At 42.6% G+C, this 22,954-nt stretch overlaps 1 protein-coding gene across 6 annotated transcripts in view; it reads right to left on the reverse strand.

Moving 5' to 3' along the window:
• Positions 1-2,713: 2,713 nt before the first annotated feature.
• Positions 2,714-22,954, reverse strand: part of plppr2a (phospholipid phosphatase related 2a) — a 29,981-nt gene continuing 9,740 nt past the window's right edge. The window contains exons 1-7 of one of the 6 annotated variants that reach the window (XM_027006537.2): positions 19,500-19,562; positions 17,400-17,524; positions 8,180-8,300; positions 7,250-7,500; positions 6,673-6,849; positions 6,365-6,492; positions 2,714-5,348 (exon numbers count right to left, since the gene is read on the reverse strand). In XM_027006537.2, coding sequence (XP_026862338.2) covers positions 5,240-5,348; positions 6,365-6,492; positions 6,673-6,849; positions 7,250-7,500; positions 8,180-8,282 — 768 coding nt within the window. In that variant the 5' untranslated portion in view covers positions 8,283-8,300; positions 17,400-17,524; positions 19,500-19,562 and the 3' untranslated portion in view covers positions 2,714-5,239. Of the gene's footprint in view, positions 5,349-6,348; positions 6,493-6,672; positions 6,850-7,249; positions 7,501-8,179; positions 8,301-17,399; positions 17,525-19,499; positions 19,794-22,954 lie in introns of those variants that run through there. The other 5 variants (XM_027006532.2, XM_027006534.2, XM_027006533.2 and 2 more) reach the window with 5 other exon arrangements.

Raw genomic sequence — 22,954 nt, forward strand, 5'->3', positions numbered from 1 at the left:
CTCCTCTCGTGAATAAGGGAACAGTGTGAAATCAGGGCCTGCTGGAGAGCAGGGTAATGGTCAGTGTCGACGAGGGCTAATAACATTACGAAGGCTTTAAAGAAAGGGGGAGGGAGGAGCATTGGGGGGGAAGGAGTGGGGGTTGTTGGGCAATGGGGGAGGGGCAGGTGCAGCTCTAATGGCTTTTTAAAAAGGTTACAGCATGTCTCTCTGCTCTCATAATGGGGCCCTGGCTGCGCTGGAAATGCAATTTCCGGGAAAGATAATGTTGGAGTGAGAGGGGGGCCCTGAGTACTTGGGGAGGGCTGGGGGGAAAGACAAAGTAAGAGAGAGGATGGATGGAGGAGATTTACTGAAGATAGATAGATAGATAGATAGATAGATAGATAGATAGATAGATAGATAGATAGATAGATAGATAGATAGATAGATAGATAGATAGATAGATAGATAGATAGATAGATAGATAGATAGACTAGTGAAAGTAAACAGATTTGTTGAGGTGATAGCGGAGAAGCTGAGCAGAGGCCATTGAGGTTTTCAGTATTAATAATTAATTACATATTATCTTTGGCCCCTGCACCTAAATGTCCAAACAATGTCTCAGCACCTCTGTGGTACTCACAGTAATTATCCTTCCCCCAATGCTTGGCTCAGTCGCAACATGATTACATTTTTCATCCATTTTTAAGAGCCGCTGATGCAATCACTTATATCAAATCGCCTTTTGGGAAAGAGTTTTAGTTTCTGTCATTTATAATGAAGAACATGCTTCTTGTTGCTGAAAGAGGGGAAAAAAAGAGAGAAAGAGCCAATCAAAGACTTCTGCCAAAGATATTTATTTTGAGCTCGCTGTATTTATTTTTCTATTCAAATTGAAATCTATAGTCTTCCATATCTGAGTCTGTTCTCTGTTACCAACACAGAAGGTGCTACAGGTGTCCAATCTCAGTGGTGATCAAACCTGATTAATTTTTCTTTCCATCACCTACCTTTAACATTCTTAACTGCTATTACTTGAGATCATTTACAGAGCATGTGCAGATTAAAAAAAAAATTTTGAATAAGAAGATGTAACAATACCATTCCCTTTTACAATCAGTGTTTTTCACCATTACTCCAGTATTTAACCAAATGTCACCTGCTACCTCTAATGATGACTAGACATAGTCTCCAGCATAGTGCTGATGTGTGTGTGCACATGTAGTGCTGAAGTGTGTAGTGGTAGAGGAGGGGGAGCTGTGCTTGGAAGGCAGAGTGGACTAGCATAGAGAAAGACACCTTGTCAATGTCGATGACTCACTCCCTGTTCACTCCTGGCTTCACCCCTCAAAACCCACTTTAGATTAATTAGCCATGAGCTCATCTCTGTTAACTGGGGTCACGGTCAAGCTGACCACATGTACTCAGCCATTGTCATTCTTACAAAATATTGTCTTTATTAGATGTATCTGTCACTGTGTTTGTGCCAGAATTGGATGTATCAAGCAGCTTCAACAGCTGTGCTTGGCTAGGCATTTAAACTGCCTAACAGCTTGGTGTTCAGGCTATGATACTGCTGCAAACTAAAGATCAGACAAAATTGGAAACTACTTATTGAAGTTCTGAATGCATTTAGGTTTGATTCCTTTGACACCAAAAAAAAAGTAAAACAAACAAACAAGCAAACAAACAAACATACCAAATAGCCACCTGCCAAAAATACCAAGTTCTCCTATGTAGGCTTTTTGATATAAAGCTATCAATCAAAACATAATTTCTGTACCAAACAGATATGGAACACTGGGGCACTGTGCCGGGTTTACTCCAGCAACAAAAGAAAGGGCAGGTTTGTTGAGTCTACAGTCCCAAAAGCATCCTGTATGTCACCAAAAATGGGCTAAAGGTTTAGGTCCCTCTAGTGGTAACTTCAGGCTTCCAAATAACATGACTCACCGTAGTAAGTTCTATGACTAAGAGATCAACTGCACTTATGCAATTTTACCCCCTACTGGCTCTTCACAGTTACTGCAGTATACACGTTTTCTACGGGGTTTGAGAATCACTCTCAGAATGAATGTGATTCGCTGCGGAAATGCTTTCCCAATTCAATGTTACTTCATTTGTTCATAGATGTACATAAGTGTTACATTCGAGGCTCTGTTCTCAAAGGTGCAAATCACTGAGCCGAAGGAGAAACAAAATGAGTTTTCTCTAGATTAATTTCTATTAAACTAGATTAATTAATCTACAAATAATACAAGATAGTTATAGGCAGTATGTCAATGTGAAAGGTTTTAAAGGTCATTCACTACCATTATAACACAAATAACACATGTTCATTTTGATGTGTGGAAAATCATCTGTTGATCACCACGTGAGGGAGCTGTATCTCCAAAAGAAAAGTGTCCTGTCCCATTTACTACTACTATAAAACATATTAATATGAAGATCACACAATTTACATATTTATCATAAAAATACAGTGAGTACAATAAGTCAGTATATGTAAGTAAATTAATTCACAGTGGTTGCTTAATTTGGCTGTGCTGTTACAAATTTAAGGGTGAAAATGTATTAAATGCTGATCACAAACCATCTGACAAAAATTTAATTACAGTATCTTAAAAAACCCTTGAAGTACACATTACTCAATTTCTAAGTGAGATCTATTACCACTGCATTAGACTGCAGCAAGAATGAAAATGAGAGAGAAATCACGGACCACGGCCAGTGTACTGCAATGCCAGTTTATTGTTTTTTACTCAGACATATCAGACAGATCTTTACAAAACAACACACAAATCGCAACAACATGAAAGAAAAACAACTTCAGAACACCTTAACACCCACATCCTTTCTACCACACCTGGTCTCCAATGTTTAGAGCTTCCCATGAGAAGAAGGTCCAGGAAAAAAGTACAAAACAGTCTTAACTTGCCCACAAAAATGAATGCTCTTTCTACCAAAACTGTCCAAAGAGAAATACTTCACAGCTCAGAGTATCTGTAGAGTGGAGGGTTAGTGCTTGTGCAGTCTGGTTGATATCATTTTATAAATGAAAAGTTGTTTTCATTTTCATTGATTTTATAGCAAATCCCATTAGCAGATACAACCATTCAGTGTCAGTTATGCCCACTTTAAAACTACACAACAGTTATATCTCTGCAAGGACAGATGACCCAAGATCTAATGATAAATGTATCTGACTGTGAGAATTGTATTGATCACAGGCTTGTGGGTCAGATGCTACCATGTGAATATACTAATACATTGGAAAATGTTCCTGAACCAAATGCTCTAAATGGTCCCTTCCATTTTTGTTTCCCAAAGCAGAGATGCAATCATTACTTCCATGGTTAAAATAAGCAGCAGTCACTATGGTAACATAACAATGGTGGGTGCACACAGGTGTCAGTGTAATATGCATTGTTACATTTTTCTTCTTTTTCTTTCTTTTTTAACCAAAAAACATGTATTTACAAAACAACATGTACAAACATGTTTTATATAAGAAAGTGGGAAGTCTTTATGTAAGAATGTGTTTGTGGCAGGTGCACACGTGCATGTGGGTGTGTATGCGTGTGGGTGTTTGTGTCTGCATATATTTATGCATGTCTATATATGAGCAAATGTACTTGTGGTGTGAGGGTGCTGCTCCAGAAGACTGGGAGCCCTTACACAGTGCAGTGAAGAACATGAGTACAGCCAAGGACAGAAGTCATCAGAAGGTGTTGGAAATGTAAAGCAGCTGGAGGAAGTAAGAACTGTGCAAATAAATGTGCAAATTAAAAGTACCAAATCTCTTATGATAGACAATGCGCTTTGCAGAATACTTTTTTTTCCCACACAAATCATATAAAATCTTGAATCCAATGAATAAGTGAAAAAAGCCAGCATAAACATCCTCCTGGAGAAGGAAAGCTGGTGTTACTGACAATCCAGAACAATCATTTAGTACAAACTATGAGTATAGGACCATGGTAAGTCATACCAGCCAAAGGGTCAGCAGTAATAGACATGAAAATCTTTCCCCTAAACAACATATTTCAATTATAACACATGACAGACAGCTCATGGTGTTTGTAGTTGTAGCAAATGAGAAGTTAAAATGAGATGACATGTAAAAATCCCTTGATGGTCTTGAGTTTGATGTATTCTCCTGAGAAGCAAAGCAATATTTGCTTTTGATCTCTGTAGCATGTAAATGGGTGTTCAGTCTGACAGCATGCTGATGTGTGTGTGTGTGTGTGTGTGTGTGTGTGTGTGTGTGTGTGTGTGTGTGTGTGTGTGTGTGTGTGTGTGTGTGTTGAGGTGGGTGCCACTGCGTCAGAATGCTGTCATTGATGCTAATGAGCCAAATCCACCAAGGCCTGGGGGGGTAATGGACAAGTCCTTGGAGAGAAGCTGAGCCCATGTTACTCATTCACTGGAACAGATGGAACATTTGCTCGTAGGCTGATGTTCTCTGTAAGCATGTGCCCTTAAGCTGCCTGCTTTTGATGTGCGAAAAGGACATGGGCGATGAGTCGACAGCCAGCAGCGAGTACTCGGCACAATCATACAGGCGTTTTCTCTTTACTCCATTCTCAAACGTGGAGGTACATCAACAACAGCACTGTTCAGCTGAGGATAATTCAGTTTCTCTGGATGCTCTGAGCACTGAGAAGCACCCTCCAAACCTCTAGTCCATTTGTGTCCAGATTTGCTGGCACACTTGTTAAAATCCAAAGAAAAACCACATTATATCTAATAAGCATATGGATAAGTACACACATATTGAATGCGTCTCTTCAAAGACGCTCTAAAGAAACAAAATAAGCTCAGGAGATAGTGTGCTACTAGTTGTTTTTCTCAGGAGTCCTGCACTCAGGTGATGTGTTGTACAGGGCTCTATCGGTTCCCTTGGGAACTGGTTTGGGTAGTTGCAGATCGGGCCAGAGGTGTTTACGATGATGTAAAGGCTTCTGCACACTGCTCAAACAAACCCCTAATGGCTTTAGAGATCCCCCTCTGTCCGGGCTCTCTGGCCGCGCGTTCCCGAAGCACAGCACGCCGGTGGCATGTCCTGTCGCACCTTGTTTGCATGAGCAGAGAACGGGAGCCCCGAGGGGATTGTGGTGGGGTGGGTGGGGAGTCACAGAGGGGTGGGGATTGATGAGGAAGCGGGTCTAGACCTGCGTGGAGTAGGAGCGGTAGAGGGTGGCGCTGCGTCCAGCGGTGTGGGAGGCGCACTGGCCAGCACGCTCAGGCGGCCCATCTAGACTTCGCTGGAAATGGAGCGAGACGGTATGAGGACATCGGGGGTGGCGGGGAACCGATAGGGCTGATGGTCATGTGATCTCAGTGAATGGAGATCCCCGTGGAGTCTGCAAGGGTGGAGAGAGAGAGTGTGAGAAAGAACGAGGAAGAGAGAGGAAGAGCAAGGCAGAAAGACAGAAACAGTTAGAGAACAGGGGAGAGAGTGAGAGAGAGACAAAGACAGAGAGCGGCAGATACACAAAGAGAGAAAAACAGAGAGAAGTGACTGTGGTGAATAACAGGGGAAACAAAAATGTGAACGGTGAGAAAAGAATGAGTGTGATGGTGTTCAGCAGAGATGGCTATATGGCCAGACTGGTAAGAAGCCCAAGACAAAGATGGAACAGAAGGAAAGATGGTGGTGGTAGACTGTGGGAGACACCCATCTTCCCATATCATTTTAATTAAAGTGGATCTCCTCCAAACACTCACTACTCCAGCCCCACAGGGCTTTGCATAAAGATCAGGGGAAAATGCTGATGCAGACTGACCAAGCCCCAACCATAGTCAGCAAAAAAAAAAATGCAGATTTCACAGTATTTGACAGAAGAAATGAATCAAGTCTCCATCCTCAAAGGTCCACTGTGAGCATTCATTCAAGTATTATTTCTCAAGCCTGTGCAGTGTAAGGGCATCGGCTCCGATGACTTTTAACTTGCAGCTCTGACACTAGGGGCTGGGCGGCAGTCTGTAGGGCAATGTAGTCACATGCAGTGGTATTCCCATTCAAGGCTGAATGGCGCACTACCATGGTCTCAGCTGCTTCTGAAAGACCCTCCCCTACAGACAGCCTTTTGCAGTCATTTAAGGGTCATGTTACTTGAGGTCTGGAAAGCATAGTCTCCCTTTGCCAGTGAAGAGCAAACGCTGGTCCAAGCAGTACAACAGGGTGCTGGGATCGGCGTTGGGGCACTGTAGGGTGGTGGTGGCCAGGTGGGGGCATAGGTGCAGGAGGGGTTTAGTGGATCTTTTTTGGGGGTCCTCTGGATCAAGAACGGAGGGGGCAGGGGGTCATGATTGGCCACCCTGTGTGTGCAGCTCTGCCGCTCACCCAGCCCCGCCCCTTACCTGAGTGCCACTTAACTTTTCGAGTGGACTCTCCACACAGGGCAGCGCCACCATAGGCATGCCCAGCACTGACTCAGGACGCTGGGGTCTTGCAGGTGGCGGAGGGGGTTTGGCCTGCTGGAAGTTGTTGATTACGCAAGTTACCTTGCGAGAGAAAAGGAGAGAAAAGGAGAGAAAGAGAGAGAGACAGAAAGAAGAGAGAAAAAAAGCACATGTTAATGTAATATCCAAGAAACCAAACAAATGTATTTTCTGCCTCCACTAGACCCACACCAGGCACTGGCTGTTCCTCTCCAACCTAACTGCAACGCCAGGGGCTCTCACCAGAAACACGGCGATGGCTCCTCCAGTGAAGTATCCAGCCAGGACGTCTGACCAGTGGTTGCGGTACTCAGCCACCCTCACCACCCCCACCAGAACAGCCAGGCACAGCAGGGTCAGGCTGACGGTTGGCTTTGTCAGACGCGTGCCCTTCGTCCTGAACACCAGCGTCACATACATCTGAGGACATGGACACATGGTGTCGGACATGTGCAGCTCAGTTGAGCACTGCTGGCCCTTCATCTCCCAGCAAGAGCTTGTCAGAAGAGGAAATGTATCTTACCCTAATTAAACTCTAGGCTTACAAATATCTGTTTCATCTTCCAGCAGCAAAACTGTCCAAAGGTGTTAAACAGGACTGTGCCCAACTGAATGGGGCAAAGGACATTTTCAGTGACTTAGCAGGTAATTTGGAGCACTTTAAATCGCTCTGAACTTGAACTGCTTTGCACTGACAGCGCATTGACAGCGGGTGGCACTGCATGGCTGTGTCATCGTGGATCACACTCCTTGTACTCACCACCGTGAACACCACTAAGTGGACACTAACCACTGTGAACACCACTGAGTAGACACTCACCACTGTGTATACTGCTGAGTAGACGCTCAATGCTGCATCCTTGGAGGGGAAGGATTTGCGAGCAGATGCCACGATGAGGGGGTTCCCTGTGCAGGCTCGCCGTTCCGTGATGTACTGAAGACTTGACTGGCAGCCCAGTGCCGTGTAGTTTGGCCGGCATGCCGACAGGAAGTGAGGTGTTTGATTTCCTGTGACCACTTGCCCGGCATTGGCGAAGATGGTGGTGGTGAAGAGGCCAAAGGAGTAGACACCTGACAGAAAAGACCAGCTGGACTCAGAAGTAATTTTTAACTTTGAGCATAATAGGCTCAGGGCTGGAGTACTGTTCAGGGTTTTAGTATTGTTCAGGGTTGGACTTTGTTAGGCTGAGGGTTATGGTATGGAGTGATGTGGTATGAGAGTGGACCGTCCCCTGGAGCAATACAGCATTATAGGCAGTAGTTAGGTGAAGGGCGTGCATACACTAGCCCGTCCGCTGGCTTTCATTTGATCCAGGAACCCTGAGGTTCTGAACCCTTCAGGGTGCGTTCGGGATTCTGGATGCAGATATTTCAACATAAAAGACAATTTCACTTACTGTATTATATCCTATGGTTCTTTATATACTGAAAGTAGCAATGGTAGTATTCAGGGAATTGTGAAAGTATTTCAGGAGTATTGCAGGTGTAAAATTCATAACTAAAGGGGTACAGCTACCAGGGATAATGTGCAAACAGTATCAAATCTAAAGGATTGTTTAGGCACCAAAAAACCCAAAAATGGCCTTTGAGAAAAGAATCTAGCAAAGTTAGTTAGGGTGTTTGAAAATATTTTCTTCTAAGAATTTTAATTAGAAGCTCTTTATATCAAACATCAAGGCCTATGCAAACAATTATGACCACCCCACCCCCCCAAACATCACTGTCCTCCCCTTTGCTTCTGCCCTATTACCTAAGAAACGTATGATACGTCTCAGCAAAGGGTTGAAGTAGCAGCAGTCTGCAGTGACAATGGTCTTCTCTTGAGTGCCCTCTGACCTCATGAAGAATGCCATCAGCTCTCCAGCCAGAATCTGTGAGGTAGACAAAGAAACACATTAACATGAATCCTGTGGAGAATTACCTCAGTATAACGAGATACTTCTCCATGTTCTCTGAAATGTCCATAATACCACTTAGCTTAGTGGTCACAAATGCTGCAGCTTTGATACATTTTTGAAACAATTCTTTGTGGACTTCAGTTCCCATTTAATGATGCAATAAAATACTGACAAATACTGACAGCGCAAAAGGTACAAAGCAGATATCATCAACTTGATCAAGAACAATAACACTGAATTGCTAACAACAACGTGCACTACATGCTAATTCAATTCAATTCAATTCAGGTTTGTTTTTGTATTGTCATTATACTTGTGTACAGTATAACAAAATGTGTTTGGGCTAAAGACATCCTGTCAGTTACCTTTTATCCCAAGGGCCTCTAGGATTCTTGGGACTACTCAGAGAGTATGTCTGCATGATTTGCTGTGGTGGTAGACAGGGTTCACACCTTGTAAATGGCGGGGAGGCGCTTGGGGATATGTTTTCACTTGGCTGGATCATTTCTTTGTGTTACTAGCATCTTTTTTCGCATGGGTAGCACAAAGGACATTCAGGGTGTTTTCACTGACTGAATGGAGTTATTTAGGTTACTAGATGTGTTGAGACACAAGTATTATTTGGTGTGTCTCGAGGGTATTCTCTGGAGAAGAGCATGAACATGGCCTGACATTCACCATTAGAAAGAAAGGGTTGTTTAATTCTGTGTGTGAATCTATAGGGTGGAATCTGGGACTAGCAATGTTATCTGAGCTGAGAGAAGGGCAGAGGGGGAGATGCATGGGAGATAAAAGGTCATGTGCATGATCATAAAAGGAACCAGCATGATAATCTGTCATTTGAAAGAATAAGGAACCCCTACTGGAATACACATGCACAAACTTTCACAAAACATGCAAACCCGTTTGAACGTGTATGTGTCTGACTGCACTCTGAAATTGTCAGGATAAATTGTGGGCTAAAACTGTAGGATAAAAACATTGCTTTTCATCATCAGAATTTGATTGGACCCCTTATCATAGCAACAGTGCCAGAATGGGGTGTAAACCTGCCCCAACATCAAATGCACAAGCAAGGCCAGATGTCAGTGACAAGACATCAAGAGACAGAGACAGTGTGTTCAGTTTACAATCACATGCACATACACACTTACACAAATCCTGGGATAGAGCCTGTCCACTAATCTAGGCTGACAAACAGTGACATCACTGTTGCACAGTAACAGAGATGTAGGGAGATAGGTGAAAAGGATCCCAAGGAGAGAGAGAGTTAGAGAGAGAAGAGAGAGAGAGAGAGAGAGAGAGAGAGAGAGAGAGAGAGAGAGAGAGAGAGAGAGAGGCTCACAATTTACCCTTACCTAGTAATGAATGTGTCAGTCAGCCAACTTACTCCTGAAATGGTTATTTAGGTTATAAATAATTGTGCCATTTCACGTGAATGTGTTGTTTTGTCCATTACCTCATTTGTAAGTATAATTTTGCCTTATTTCTTAATTTTGCTATTAAACTGCCATTCCCTTAATACAGAAGTAGTAAGGAATTTGCAACCAAATTGCTCTGAATTTGGTTTGTAGGTTTACATACATCTTCAGACAGAGCAAAAAAAAATCTGCAGTCCCTGAAAGTAGGGTGTTGCAGTCCCCATCTTGTCCTAAGTGAGGTTTTATAGTCCCTATCTTGTTCCTGTAAGTGAGGAGGTACTGTCTCCATCTTGACTGTAAGTGAGGCGCTGTGGTCTCCATCTTGACTCTGTAAGTGAGGTGTTGTGGTCTCCATCTTGACTGTAAGTGAGATATTGTGGTCCCCATCATTCTACCCCAAACAAAAGCATGGCCTGTCATTTTTGGCCATCTGCGTTTAAGGATTTTACATGTATACTCAATTATACTCAATTATACTCAATTAACCTGTTACAACAACTGTAGATATGGTACTATACAATGGATCTGTACATTCTGTAGATTGTGTACATATATACTCAACCATATACATTGTACATTGTGTATATAATCATAATATACATATATTGTACATACATTGTTAATATATTTTTGTACATACATAGAATATATATTTATCTGTATATATATTTTTTTCTCTATGCACCCCTGGTTCTCTTCCTCAGTTTGGACAGAGCACTCTCCACCATTTCACTGCGTGTTGTACTGTGTATGACTATGTATGTGACAAATAACTTGAACTTGAACTTGAACTTGTAAATGAATGCGAATAAAGGAAATTCTACTATAGGTCAGCTGTACAATTTAAATGAGAGACACTACCTGACATGTGTCATCACTGCCCCTGCCACTGCAGATAATCACGCTCAGATTGGGAAATGCCACATATGATTTATACATGCAACTGGGAAAAGCATGTATGCCCTGTCCAGAGGGGGACATAGGGGGACAGGGAAGAACAGAGGAGGGATAGAGGGGGACAGAAAGGACAGGGAAGAACAGAAGGTGACAGAGGGGACAGAGAGGGACAGAGGGGGACATAGGGGCACAGGGGGACAGAGGGGGGATAGAGGGGGACAGAGAGAACAGGAAAGAACAGAGGGGGCACAGAGGGGGCACAGAGGGGGGATAGAGGGGGGATAGAGGGGGACAGAGAGAACAGGAAAGAACAGAGGGGGGACAGAGGGGGGATATAGGGGGACAGGGAGAACAGGAAAGAAAAGAGGGGGGACAGAGGGGGGATAGAGGGGGACAGAGAGAACAGAAAAGAACAGAGGGGGGACAGAGGGGGGATAGAGGGGGACAGAGAGAACAGGAAAGAAAAGAGGGGGGACAGAGGGGGGATAGAGGGGGACAGAGAGAACAGGAAAGAACAGAGGGGGGACAGAGGGGGGATAGAGGGGGACAGAGAGAACAGGAAAGAACAGAGGGGGGACAGAGGGGGGATAGAGGGGGACAGAGAGAACAGGAAAGAACAGAGGGGGGACAGAGGGGGGACAGAGGGGGGATAGAGGGGGACAGAGAGAACAGGAAAGAACAGAGGGGGGACAGAGGGGGGATAGAGGGGGACAGAGAGAACAGGAAAGAACAGAGGGGGGACAGAGGGGGGACAGAGGGGAGATAGAGGGGGACAGAGAGAACAGGAAAGAACAGAGGGGGGACAGAGGGGGGACACAGGGGGACGAGCCAAACCAAAGCGCACAGCTCATTCCCGACAGCAATGCTGCATAAGCAAAGAAGAGGTAATACAGTGTCTTCTGGGCTGTCCTACAGTGCTGTGCTCTGGTGCCTTTACTGTCAGGATCTGTACTGTCTGGTACATTACTGCCAGCTTTCCTGCGGGTGTCTTGGCACCACTTATGTTCTCAAAAGGATTAACAAAGTTGCTGCCCATCGCTGTAGAAATATTGCTAGTACTACATTTTGATGATTGCATGAACGTGTGTTCTTTTCTTTGATGTGTTCTTAACATAATTTTCTAAAGGTGTGTACACATGGGTGCAGGTGTGTGTGAGTGTGTGTCAGTATGAGTATGATGGTGATGTAGAATATGATGAGTAGATCCCCTACACCAGGCCTATATCAGGCTAATGGATCTTCAGAGTCTAGACTCCATTATAGATGCAAGACCAAATAAAGCCTGATCAAATCTGGCCCCTCACTTCTGACTCAGGGCAGTATCTCATTGCCCCAGCCTACAGAGCCCTCCAATCCTCAGCCCTCATAGCATACTAATCTCCAGTCTTCAAAACACAATAATCCCTTGCACTGAAAGCACACAAATCCCTAAACATCATCCCACACTAACCCCTTCCCCCATATCCCACAAATCCCATGTCCCCATAACAGACTAATCCCCTGTCCTTGTAGCACACTAATCCCATAGTATTTGGTCATAGTATTCTAATCCACTGCCTTCATGTTGATGTACTTAATTTTAGCGCCATCTTGGTCAAAAAAGCAGGATTCTTGTTCTTGTTCACAGGAATCATCATACTGAGTTTAGTTCTGAGAATGTTTGCTGAAATCACAGCAAAATAAGATCTACTTTTTTTTAGAATCTACTTTTCAGTCTCCAACAGACTAAAACTATTAAAACAACAAACTATCTATTTATTTATTTATTATCTTAAATGATATATTGATACTGTTTTCATTTTGATCAGGTTCTGTGTTTTGAGGATTGGTGCTGTATTTCATCAGAATACATCAAAATCTCCCTCTCCCTTCCACTCACTCCGTCTCTTTCTCCCTCTGGTAAAATAAACACAATCAACTGTTCACCTGTGAGGTTCATGATATAAATATGTGTGTGTGTCTGTGTGTGTGTGTGTGTGTGTGTGTGTGTGTGTGTGTGTATGTATGTTTGTCTGTGTGTGCGTGCGTGCATGCATACGTATGTGTGTGTGTGTGTGCGTGTGTGTGTTTCTGTCTTATCTCCACATTTCTGGGAGCTGCTTCTGAAAGTACGTTTGGCTAGTGAACAGCTTGTGAAAGACATGCAGCATTAAGTGGAGGGAGTGATAAGAAATCAAAGCGGTGCCAGAGGGGGAAAGACAAAGACATGGAAGAAATGGAGACATTTGTGAAAAATAACAATGCCACTGATTTAAACAGTACTCAACAGTACTCAAACCCCTCTATATTAATTGTCTTCAGTGTTAGTGTTTGCATGATTTCACATGATTTCATATTCCAAAAAATATCACATAATGCAAATATGTTTTTAGTTAAGTAATTAAATGAAGCTGTTCAAACATGACCAGATGGAGAGCTATGGTTTTGAAAAATCAATAGTAAGAAGATCAACCAAATTCTGTTTTCATCTTTGATTCTGTGGTCATGGAGGGTTCCACTTGACATAATGCACACATATGTGATCACCCTGTGTGGCCTGCACAGAAAACATGGGAATGTGGGCCAGGCATCCCATGCACAGCACACAGCTCAGCAGGGCAAAACCTGTTTTTCACCATTGTATGAATTACACTTGATTCCATTCAAATGCTCAGTATTATCTGTTCTTTGGTATTGTTTTCAGTTTATCCCTCCATGAGTGTTCCTTCAGTTCAGTCATGGTTCAAAAAGCCCAGGCTGGAAAAGTCTGGATAAGCAGGTTAGCACCTCTCACCTCCCTACTCTCTCTCCCCTTCTTTCTTGTCCTATTTCAATTCACACACTGTCTCTTCTCCGTACCCATTAAACCCCCTTCAAACATCACGGCTCCTGTGCGGCTAGCCGAGCAGCCGTAGCTGCTGAGGGGATCGAGCCATTTTCAGCTCTGCTCTTCTTTGTTCCTTGCCTTCGCCGTTTGGGTTACTCGCTTTGTTAGATCTCAAACTCCTTGTTTGGTGGGATAGCACCACAGTAAGAGTGAGTCATCCCAAACCATGTACAAAAATCTCTCTATGGAAATCCTGTTCGTAAACCATGAAGGCAGACTGTGAGAACAAGATCAGGGGTTCAGAATTTGTAAGAGAACAAAGTGGAGAGACAGTGAAAGAGAGAGCACAAAAGAAAGAGACATAGCAAGGGTGTAACAACAGTATGTTGACACATACACGGGACATAAGAAGAACTGTTATTGTGACATTGCTTCCTGATTTTTGCCATTTGTGGGTGTCCATCAAAAGCATATACTTATTTTATGATACATTTATGCTTTCACTGGATTGTAAGAGTACATAATGACTTTAATTTCATTAACTGTGTGTGTGAGTGCATGTGTGTGTACGTGTGTTCATGTTTTTGAATAAGTGTTAATATCTGTCATGTATTCTTATCACCCAAAAAGCTCACATATGTGCAAAGACAACTTACAAAATATACACACAAACACACATATAGACTCAAACACACACACACACACACACACACACACACACACACACACACACACACACACACATAACCACACACACACACACACACACACACACACACACACACACACATAACCACACACACACACACAGTTATGCACACAAACAAATTCACATCCATGCCCATGAACACGTGCACACACATACACACACACACACACACACACACACACACACACACACACATAACCACACACACACACACACACACACACACACACACACACACACACACACACACACACATAACCACACACACACACACACACACACACACACACACATAACCACACACACACACACACACACACACACACACACACACATAACCACACACACACACACACACACACACACACACACATAACCACACACACACACACACACACACACACATAACCACACACACACACACACACACACACACATAACCACACACACACACACACACACACACACACACACATAACCACACACACACACACACACACACACACACACACATAACCACACACACACACACAGTTATGCACACAAACAAATTCACATCCATGCCCATGAACACGTGCACACACATACACTGCGCTACAGGCATGGGGAAAGACAAGAATGACCCAGAGAGTCACAGAAGCAAAGTGCACCTGCAGCGTTTATCTCCACAGCTTAACTCAAGCATACAGATCTGGGCTAAAAAGGGGGGTTGGGTATTGTGTTTTGAATATGTCTGCAAGAGTAAGTTTAAGCCTATTTAAGCCTGTCCTCCATCACATGGACATTGTTCCGTTTACCTACACTCTTCCCCTGTTATTAAAACTTCTGGTGCATTTTGTGCTTATGTGCCACATACATGGCATGTCTTAAATATTCTTACTGACATTGAACATTTCCACCATAACATAAAGTGTTATTAGTGTGTGTAGGATGCTTTTCCACTGGTTCACCATTTAATGATTGTAAATAAGCCTACAGCAATTGCTGAAGGCCTGTCAGTGTTTGTTTCCACAGCTAACTGAATTGTAGAGTTAGCTGTACGGTTTAGAGACCAGCAAGGTCCAGCTATTACGATCACAAATGGTTACACTGCATCAACTCCTTCAGTTGCCCATATAGTTTAAAATGAAACCACAAAAGCAATGCCATGTTATACAATAAGCTAAGAGCAAACTGTGGTATTAAAAATTCTTAGCCAATTTCAATACCAGTGAGAATTATTATATAAAGGCAAAATTTTCAACATTAGAAATCTTTCAGCATTGCATTCTGTTTGGGATGGTAAATGGTTGGAGAAATGGTGTTTTGAGCAAGACGCACAAATTATAAAAAGCACACAGCACTGTATCTACTAAATTTAGCCTGTAGTAAACAAATGGCAACAGAAATGGATCGTTTGGATATTTTTAAAGCCACAGGAAAATCTACTCCATCCTCACTAGATTCCTCACTAGTGGCTATGAATCCTTACAAGTGAGTAGTGAGGACTGAGTAAATTTTCAGTCAACCATTCAGGAGAAATGTAGTGGCACTGCAGCCTTTGAAAGAGAAGGAGTAGATTCAATCTTTTAATGGCTACGGACTCCATAGTAATTCATGAGATTTGTTATTGGGAGATGGAAAGATGTCAGACTGATGTTATAAAGTGGTAAGGAAGGATTGGATTTAATAGGGCATCTGACAACCACTGTCCAGCTGAGATACAGAAACCCATCCATATTATGTATTGCATTTGCTTCCATATTTGTGCACACAGATGAGATTCTAGGTCATGCACCACCTATCCAGAGTCCAGTTCTGGGTTTTGACCCAGCCATCCGGAGTCCAGTTCTGGGTGGTGACCCAGCCATCTGGAGTCCAGTTCTGGGTGATGCCCATGCCATTTGAGGCTCTAGTGCCATGAAAGCACAACAGGCCACATCCACAGGATGGCTTATTCAAAGTCATTTCAAAGCAATGCAGGCCAATTGTGGGCATCTGTTAGGTCACAAAACTTGACAGTTAGCAATCTTTCATACATTGTTTCATAATACTGCCACTCTAAAAGACAGATGGCTAATTACACTTTACACACTTGTCAGAACTCACCCTCCTACATTGATAGCTAATGTGTAAGCTAGAATAAAAAGAACACTATGTATATCTATTAATTGTTAATCAATTCTTTTGAACCATTTTTACTTTTTTTTTTATTCAGTTGAGAGCTTTTGATCACCCCATGGGAGGCTGCTGAAGGTCCTGAGCGCTTGTCCGTCATCTGGCTCATCTTAATACTCTTCTTGCCTAGCAGTCTTCAAGCTGTAAAACTGTCTATTACACATATTGTAAAAAAGGCTGGATGTTTCATATAATAGAAACAGTATAGGATTTTTTGTATATTCAGTTGTTTATATAGGATCCTTATGTATAGTAATTAGCTAGCATTCTCCAGTGTGCTGCACCACTGCTGGATCAAAAGATGAGGTGGCAGGTATCATGTGTCTGGGGGACTCAGTTCATGTGTAATGCGTTTTCTCTGACTGGGCTGAACTTTAATCCATTATGTACTCTCACACTGTATTAGCTTACTCCCCTTCTCTCCTGATCAGGCCAGCTCTAGAAGCTGCAGATTACCTAAAATAAAGGGAAGAGCTGCGATTCTATTATATGAACCAATATTCATTGTTCCATAGTAATAGAGAAAACAGCTCATAGAGAAAATAGCTTCTGCTATTGAAGCTCAACAAAGAAACAGGTTTTATAAAGAAATGTGTTCAAGCCATAGAGCCAGTCACTGTTTACAGCCAGCAGGATCTCTCTGCTCTGAGCACATGGCTGGAGACCTACTGAAGAGATGGAGAGATGACTGGAGAGATGACACCTGGAGGTAGAGAAGGTTCACTATAACCTCTGACATCTTAGAGGAGCAGAGAGAGGGAGAAAGAGCTTTTGAAGATTGATGTCATTATATTATTATTATTATTATTATATTATTGATGTCTTATACTTCCCCTCCAACTGTCATATTGCAATGCTTAATGCACTAAAGAGTTCATAATCATAATTTTCTTTATCACAAACTAAATAATGTTCAGTTTCTTTTTCTATTATTCCTTTATACTCTTAAGCTCAGCAATACAAATGCAGCATTATTTGTCATGCCAGTAAAGCACACTGAATTGAATTGAATGAAATTGAAAAAAAAGATACAGAGAGAGAGAGAGAGAGAGAGAGTAGGCCAGTGAACCTTGGTACTATACCTAGCGAAGCCACAGGAAAGGATCCATTTACATAACAGATGAACTGAGTAGTCAATTGTTCTAGTACACACACTGAAGAGGTCCTACGTGAAGAGAGCAATGGATGAGAGGGAACATGGCCATTGCTGAAGTGGAGAAAAGAATAATGAAAGAGAGTGTGGTCAGTGCTGAAAACGTCTTCATCTTGCTTCATAGGCTGCCCTCTGTTTGGTCTCCTAGCAGATGAGAAATATCTCTTTAAAGAGACTTAATGCATTAAGCAATTATTTAGTGAACCAGAGATGCCCTTGAGGCTGAGCTGGGTGCCACACCGCCCTCTCGTGGACCTGCCTTAGTCTGTGCATTAAGGTGGTGAGAGCTGGTGTCAGCGATATGTAGCATCACTGCATCTCATTAATGCAGCAGTTATTAACAGTGCCATCAGTGCTGGCAAAGACTGACAGTTTTTTGCCAATTAAATTTTTACAGACTTTTTGAAGTGTCCTGATCTAAGAACCCCGATTAAGCTGTGGATTTGTGACAGGATGAACCTCATGTGTGAGTGGTTGAGTCTGGGGCAGCTTATGATTTTGTTCTGTGCTTAATGGACTGGTTTGGGCTTAGGTTCTATCTGTGCTCTTTGTTCGATTTAGTTGAGTGTGAGTCTGGTTAAGGGTAAGTTGGTGTTTGTTTTCAGTGTTTCAGTGTTGGGATTTTGTCATGTTGTACCTTTAGTTTACTTTGGGTCATGTTTTTTTTTTTTTTTTTTAAAGCATTTGGTCTTCCATGCATTTGGTCTTGGTGAAGCTGTACACATGCTTTGTGCGTGATTGGTTGTGTCTAGGTCAGATTTAGGATCAAAACTGTAAATGGAAATTTGCCTTAAACAAATCATTCATGGAGTAACGTTTTTTTGTGGTTTCCTCACTTATTTACAAATGTGATTTATTTTTAAACTTCAGTGGAAATATTCACTTAGTCTGATCAAAACCTGTTCTTGGTCGTATCAGGATCAGAATCAAACAAGCCATGTGTCTGAAACAAAGGTCATGTTTTTTATAGAAGATTCCAACAGATCACCAAATGTGCTTAGAATTTTTGTCTAGGTAATTAGCATTTGATGAAAAGAGTCTTGCAGAGCTTGTCTGTGTGCTCTGTGATTGACTTACTCAGGCTGTGTCTGTGCCCTAGCAGACAGAGAACCAGCAACAGGTGCCGCATATTTCACACTTACCCTTTCTCTTTTTCTCTCCATGTCTCCATTTCTCCATCAGCACAGCTCACACACCGTGCACTCACACACCGTGCACTCACACACCGTGCACTCACACATTTCTCATGCTTTTTTATTTTGATTTCTCTTACCCACGCCCTGAAGACATCTGCATATCACATGCTTTCTTGTACCCCTTGTTCTTCCCCCTATCATATCTCATATCTCTCTGCTTATTATCAGAAGTGCTGTGTCTGCTAGTTTGTTGTCACTTTGGTTGCTTGAGTGTTCACACATTCTAGCACATGCTCACGTATACACACATATACATGCACGCGCTCACACACACACACACACACACACACACACACACACACACACACACACACACACACACACCTCTCTTTATGCTTCAACTTTACATTTGCCAATTCATTCACAAGCACACACCCCTACATACACATGTGTGTGCGTGTGCAGGCACACACACCCACACACACACACACACCCACACACCCACACACCCTGCATTAAGAGGGAGGTAAATCCATGTGGTTCTACAATCTGTTACAATCTGTTAGTTTACTGTAGAACAAGAGAACTGTGCCCTGCAACCTACCACTCATCAAGCCCATTCATACCCATTGAACTAAAGGCACACACCAAACACATGCAGTTCGACACGTTCCATACACGTGTCACAAAGAGAATACAGTCTCCCTCTCTCATGCACACAGACACCTGCATGCAGCAACAAGCCAGCCGCTCGCACATTCAAGCCTCTCCTTTTATCCATGCTCAACCACGAGCACCCACGCACAAGTTTGCTTTCCCAACCCACCAGTACACTATGGAGTAGAGAGAGAGAGAAACAGAGAGGAAGAAAGCATAGTCTTCTGTGTACTCACCATCACGGTAGGGATGGCAGTTACCAGAGAGTAGACGAGGACGGGTGGCACTTTGCTGCTCTCATCCGGCCCCGGGTAGGGCTTGGAGAATGCCTTATCGAAGCAGAAGAAGCCCTGCATGTGCACGGGGAAGGTGTCCGTGTACTCAAAGTAGTACGCAAGGAGAACCGTGCCTGCCATGATCACCAGCTGGAAATAGAACATGGTCCTCGCTTTAGAATGGAGAAGGAGGAGGCACACTCCAGCCCTGTACTCCTACTACCATGCGAGCCGGCATAGGAGAGAGGGCGGGAGGGAGGGATAGAGATAGAGAGAGAGAGCGAGAAAGAGGACAGAACTCCTACTGAGAAGAAAGGTTTCTAGTATATGCAAAGAGATGGAAGTGAGAGTGATGAGAGAGTAAAAGGTGGGAATAAACTGAGGGGGAAGAGTGGGAAGGCAGAGCCACAGAGAGGGAGGAGGAGGGCAGCTAGAGTGAGTGTAAGCCAGCACAAATGAGTCTGGAAGAGTGTGTCATGTGTGGATCCCTCTCCATCTGTGTGTGTGTGTGTGTGTGTGTGTGTGTGTGTGTGTGTGTGTGTGTGTGTATTTTTGGATGCACTTGATGGGCAGCACAAGTGGATGTCATGTGAACATGATAATTAACACATTTTAATTGCGCCTGCTTTTCCTTTCTGAGATTATCAAATTCTCTCAGCTTTTGTATAGAGCAGTGCAAAGGGCATCTGGGACTCTCTCTCTGTGTGTGTGTGTGTGTGTGTGTGTGTGTGTGTGTGTGTGTGTGTGTGTGTGTGTGTGTGTGTGTGTGTGTGTGGTATAGATGAGGGACACCCTGAGGGGTTTCTTTTCATACTCACACACTCCCACAAACACACACACACACACACACACACACACACACACACACACACACACACACACACACACACACACACATACACACACACACACACACAGAGACTGGGTTTTTATACATCTTGTTTCAGGCAATCTTTTTACCCTTCCTATCCACCTTTCACTAGCGAGAAAATATTATTTTTGATATGTCATTATGTAGACAATCATAACTGCTGGATTCTTCTGCTACTCTCACTAAGGTAGAGAACTGAATGCATTTAAAACACAAATTTGTCAAGCAGTACATAAGGTAAAATGCCAGCCGTTACTTTTAGACTCTTTCTTATATAACCAAATCAGTGCACCTCTACTATTCTACAGTTCATCAATCCAGGAAGAGTTTTGGGAAGAATTCACTAATCTATTGCACTGCCGGCAAGGATGAAATGGAGATATTAGGGGCTTGTTTCCCAGGCACGGATCATTGTCTTTAACTAAGCTGATGTATGAGTGGTGGAAATTTCAACATTGGAAATGTTTCGAATCTAGACTTAAATTTAATGTGGATCTGAAAAACTAATCGAACATCACACTTAATCACCATTGAATCCAGGATTAACATTTTGAAAATTCTACAGTCAAATGTGACATACCAGTGTTATTAATTTAGTACAAGACTGGTCTTACAAGTCTTACACTAAGTCTGGAAAATCACTCCATTAAGATTATAACAATTCAAATAGTATATCAATTTCATAATTTGGTATAAGCACTGTTTTGGGCACATGAACAGATATGTGCTCTAGTCATAGCACTATCCTTCCATTGTCAAGCCAAGCATTAAGTGCATCTCTCATTGGGCCAAATTATTCATGGGTGGGCACATTTTACACATTTTTCTTTGTTTTGGCATATAAGCTACTCTGCTGCTTGCTGAAGACACGAGCTAGCCCTAAAGAGGACATGCCTCTGTCTCTGGAGGGCTTAAAAAGCAGGACATGACTCACATTAACACTGGGTTTGACAATGCCTTTCCTCTGAGGTGTACACTAGCTAGCTACTGAATGAAATATGCCATATTCAATCATATACTTTCAAATCCTCATTCATCCCCATGGAATGAATGTTATGATTTACTATGATTTACTTATCTACTTTGTCTAATATAAACTAGTTCCTCCTCCTAGAACTAAAAGGACCTCTGTCCATAATGTACTGTTGCTCTGGAATATTTTTAACATCTCTACATCTTTTACTACAGTATATTGGAATTATCTCTGGAGAAAATTCACACACACACACACACACACACACACACACACACACACACACACACACACACACACACACACACACACACACCAGCCACTTTATTAAGTACACCTGGCTAGCACCAGTTTGGACCCCATTTTGCCTTCGAAACTGCCCTAATTCTTCATGGCATAGATTCAACAAGGTGCTGGAAACATTCCTCAGAGATTTTGGTCTATATTGATATGATAGCATCATGCAGTTGCTTCATATTTGTTGGCTGCACATCCATGATCTGAATCTCACGTTCCACCACAACCCATTTGAGTACAGTGAACTCAATGTCATGTTCAAGAAAGTTTGAGATTATTTGAGCATTATGACATGGTGCATTATCCTGCTGCTCAGAAGACTGATACACTGGGGTCATATAGGGATGGACATGGTCAGCACCAATACCCAGGAAGGCTGACGCATTTAAAGGATGCTCAATTTGTTTTAAAGGGCCCAAAGTGTGTCAATAAAATATCACCCACACCACCATCACCAGCCTGATCTATTGATACAAAGCAGGGTGGATCCTTGCTTTCATGTTGATCCATGCTTTTCAGTTTCTAAAATACTCTAGCTTGTCTAGTACAAACATATATATATATATAATATATATATATATATATATATATATATATATATATATATATATATATATAGCTATTTTATTAAATTTTGATACAGATCAGGCGATGTATCATTGTAATGCTATTTCACAAGATACAGGATATTCTATTGACATTTCCTGCTTCAGGTCCAGTATGAACAATATTGATTTGGTACAGTGATGAGGCTTAGGAACTTGCACATATTTCTGTTGTTATTATTGTGGAAGGTTCAGCGCTGACAGACTTCTATTACTGTGGAAGCACTTGAGCAACGCGGGTTAAATTTGGCAAGTGCACAGAGCCCAAATGGCCCTCTAAGCCCTGATGCCAGAATCACAGTTTGGGTCTCTGCTCTCTCGGAGAGCACTGTAGACTGCTCACCCTGAGAGAGAGGGAGGGGGAGATTTCCATATGGCACTATTTTCTACTCATACAAATTTAGAGTAAAAAGGCAGATTTTTTTCCCCAGGTGTTTATGTTAGTTAGCTTTCTTGGGTATGTATCTATCTATTTATGGGCCTGTTTAGCATCTGTGGTTCTGTGCTAAAATCTAATCTTGTCTGTCTCACAAGCGTACCACTGGGATAGTTATGCTTTCTTACTGTCCATTTTTGTTATTTGAAGTGGAGTGAGATTCAACCTTTAATTGGCCACATTCAGTTACACAAAGGTGAGCGTCGTCATGAAAATCTTTCTTTTTGCTACATA

This window comes from Electrophorus electricus, chromosome 1 (assembly GCF_013358815.1).
Source record: "Electrophorus electricus isolate fEleEle1 chromosome 1, fEleEle1.pri, whole genome shotgun sequence".
NCBI lineage: Eukaryota > Metazoa > Chordata > Actinopteri > Gymnotiformes > Gymnotidae > Electrophorus > Electrophorus electricus.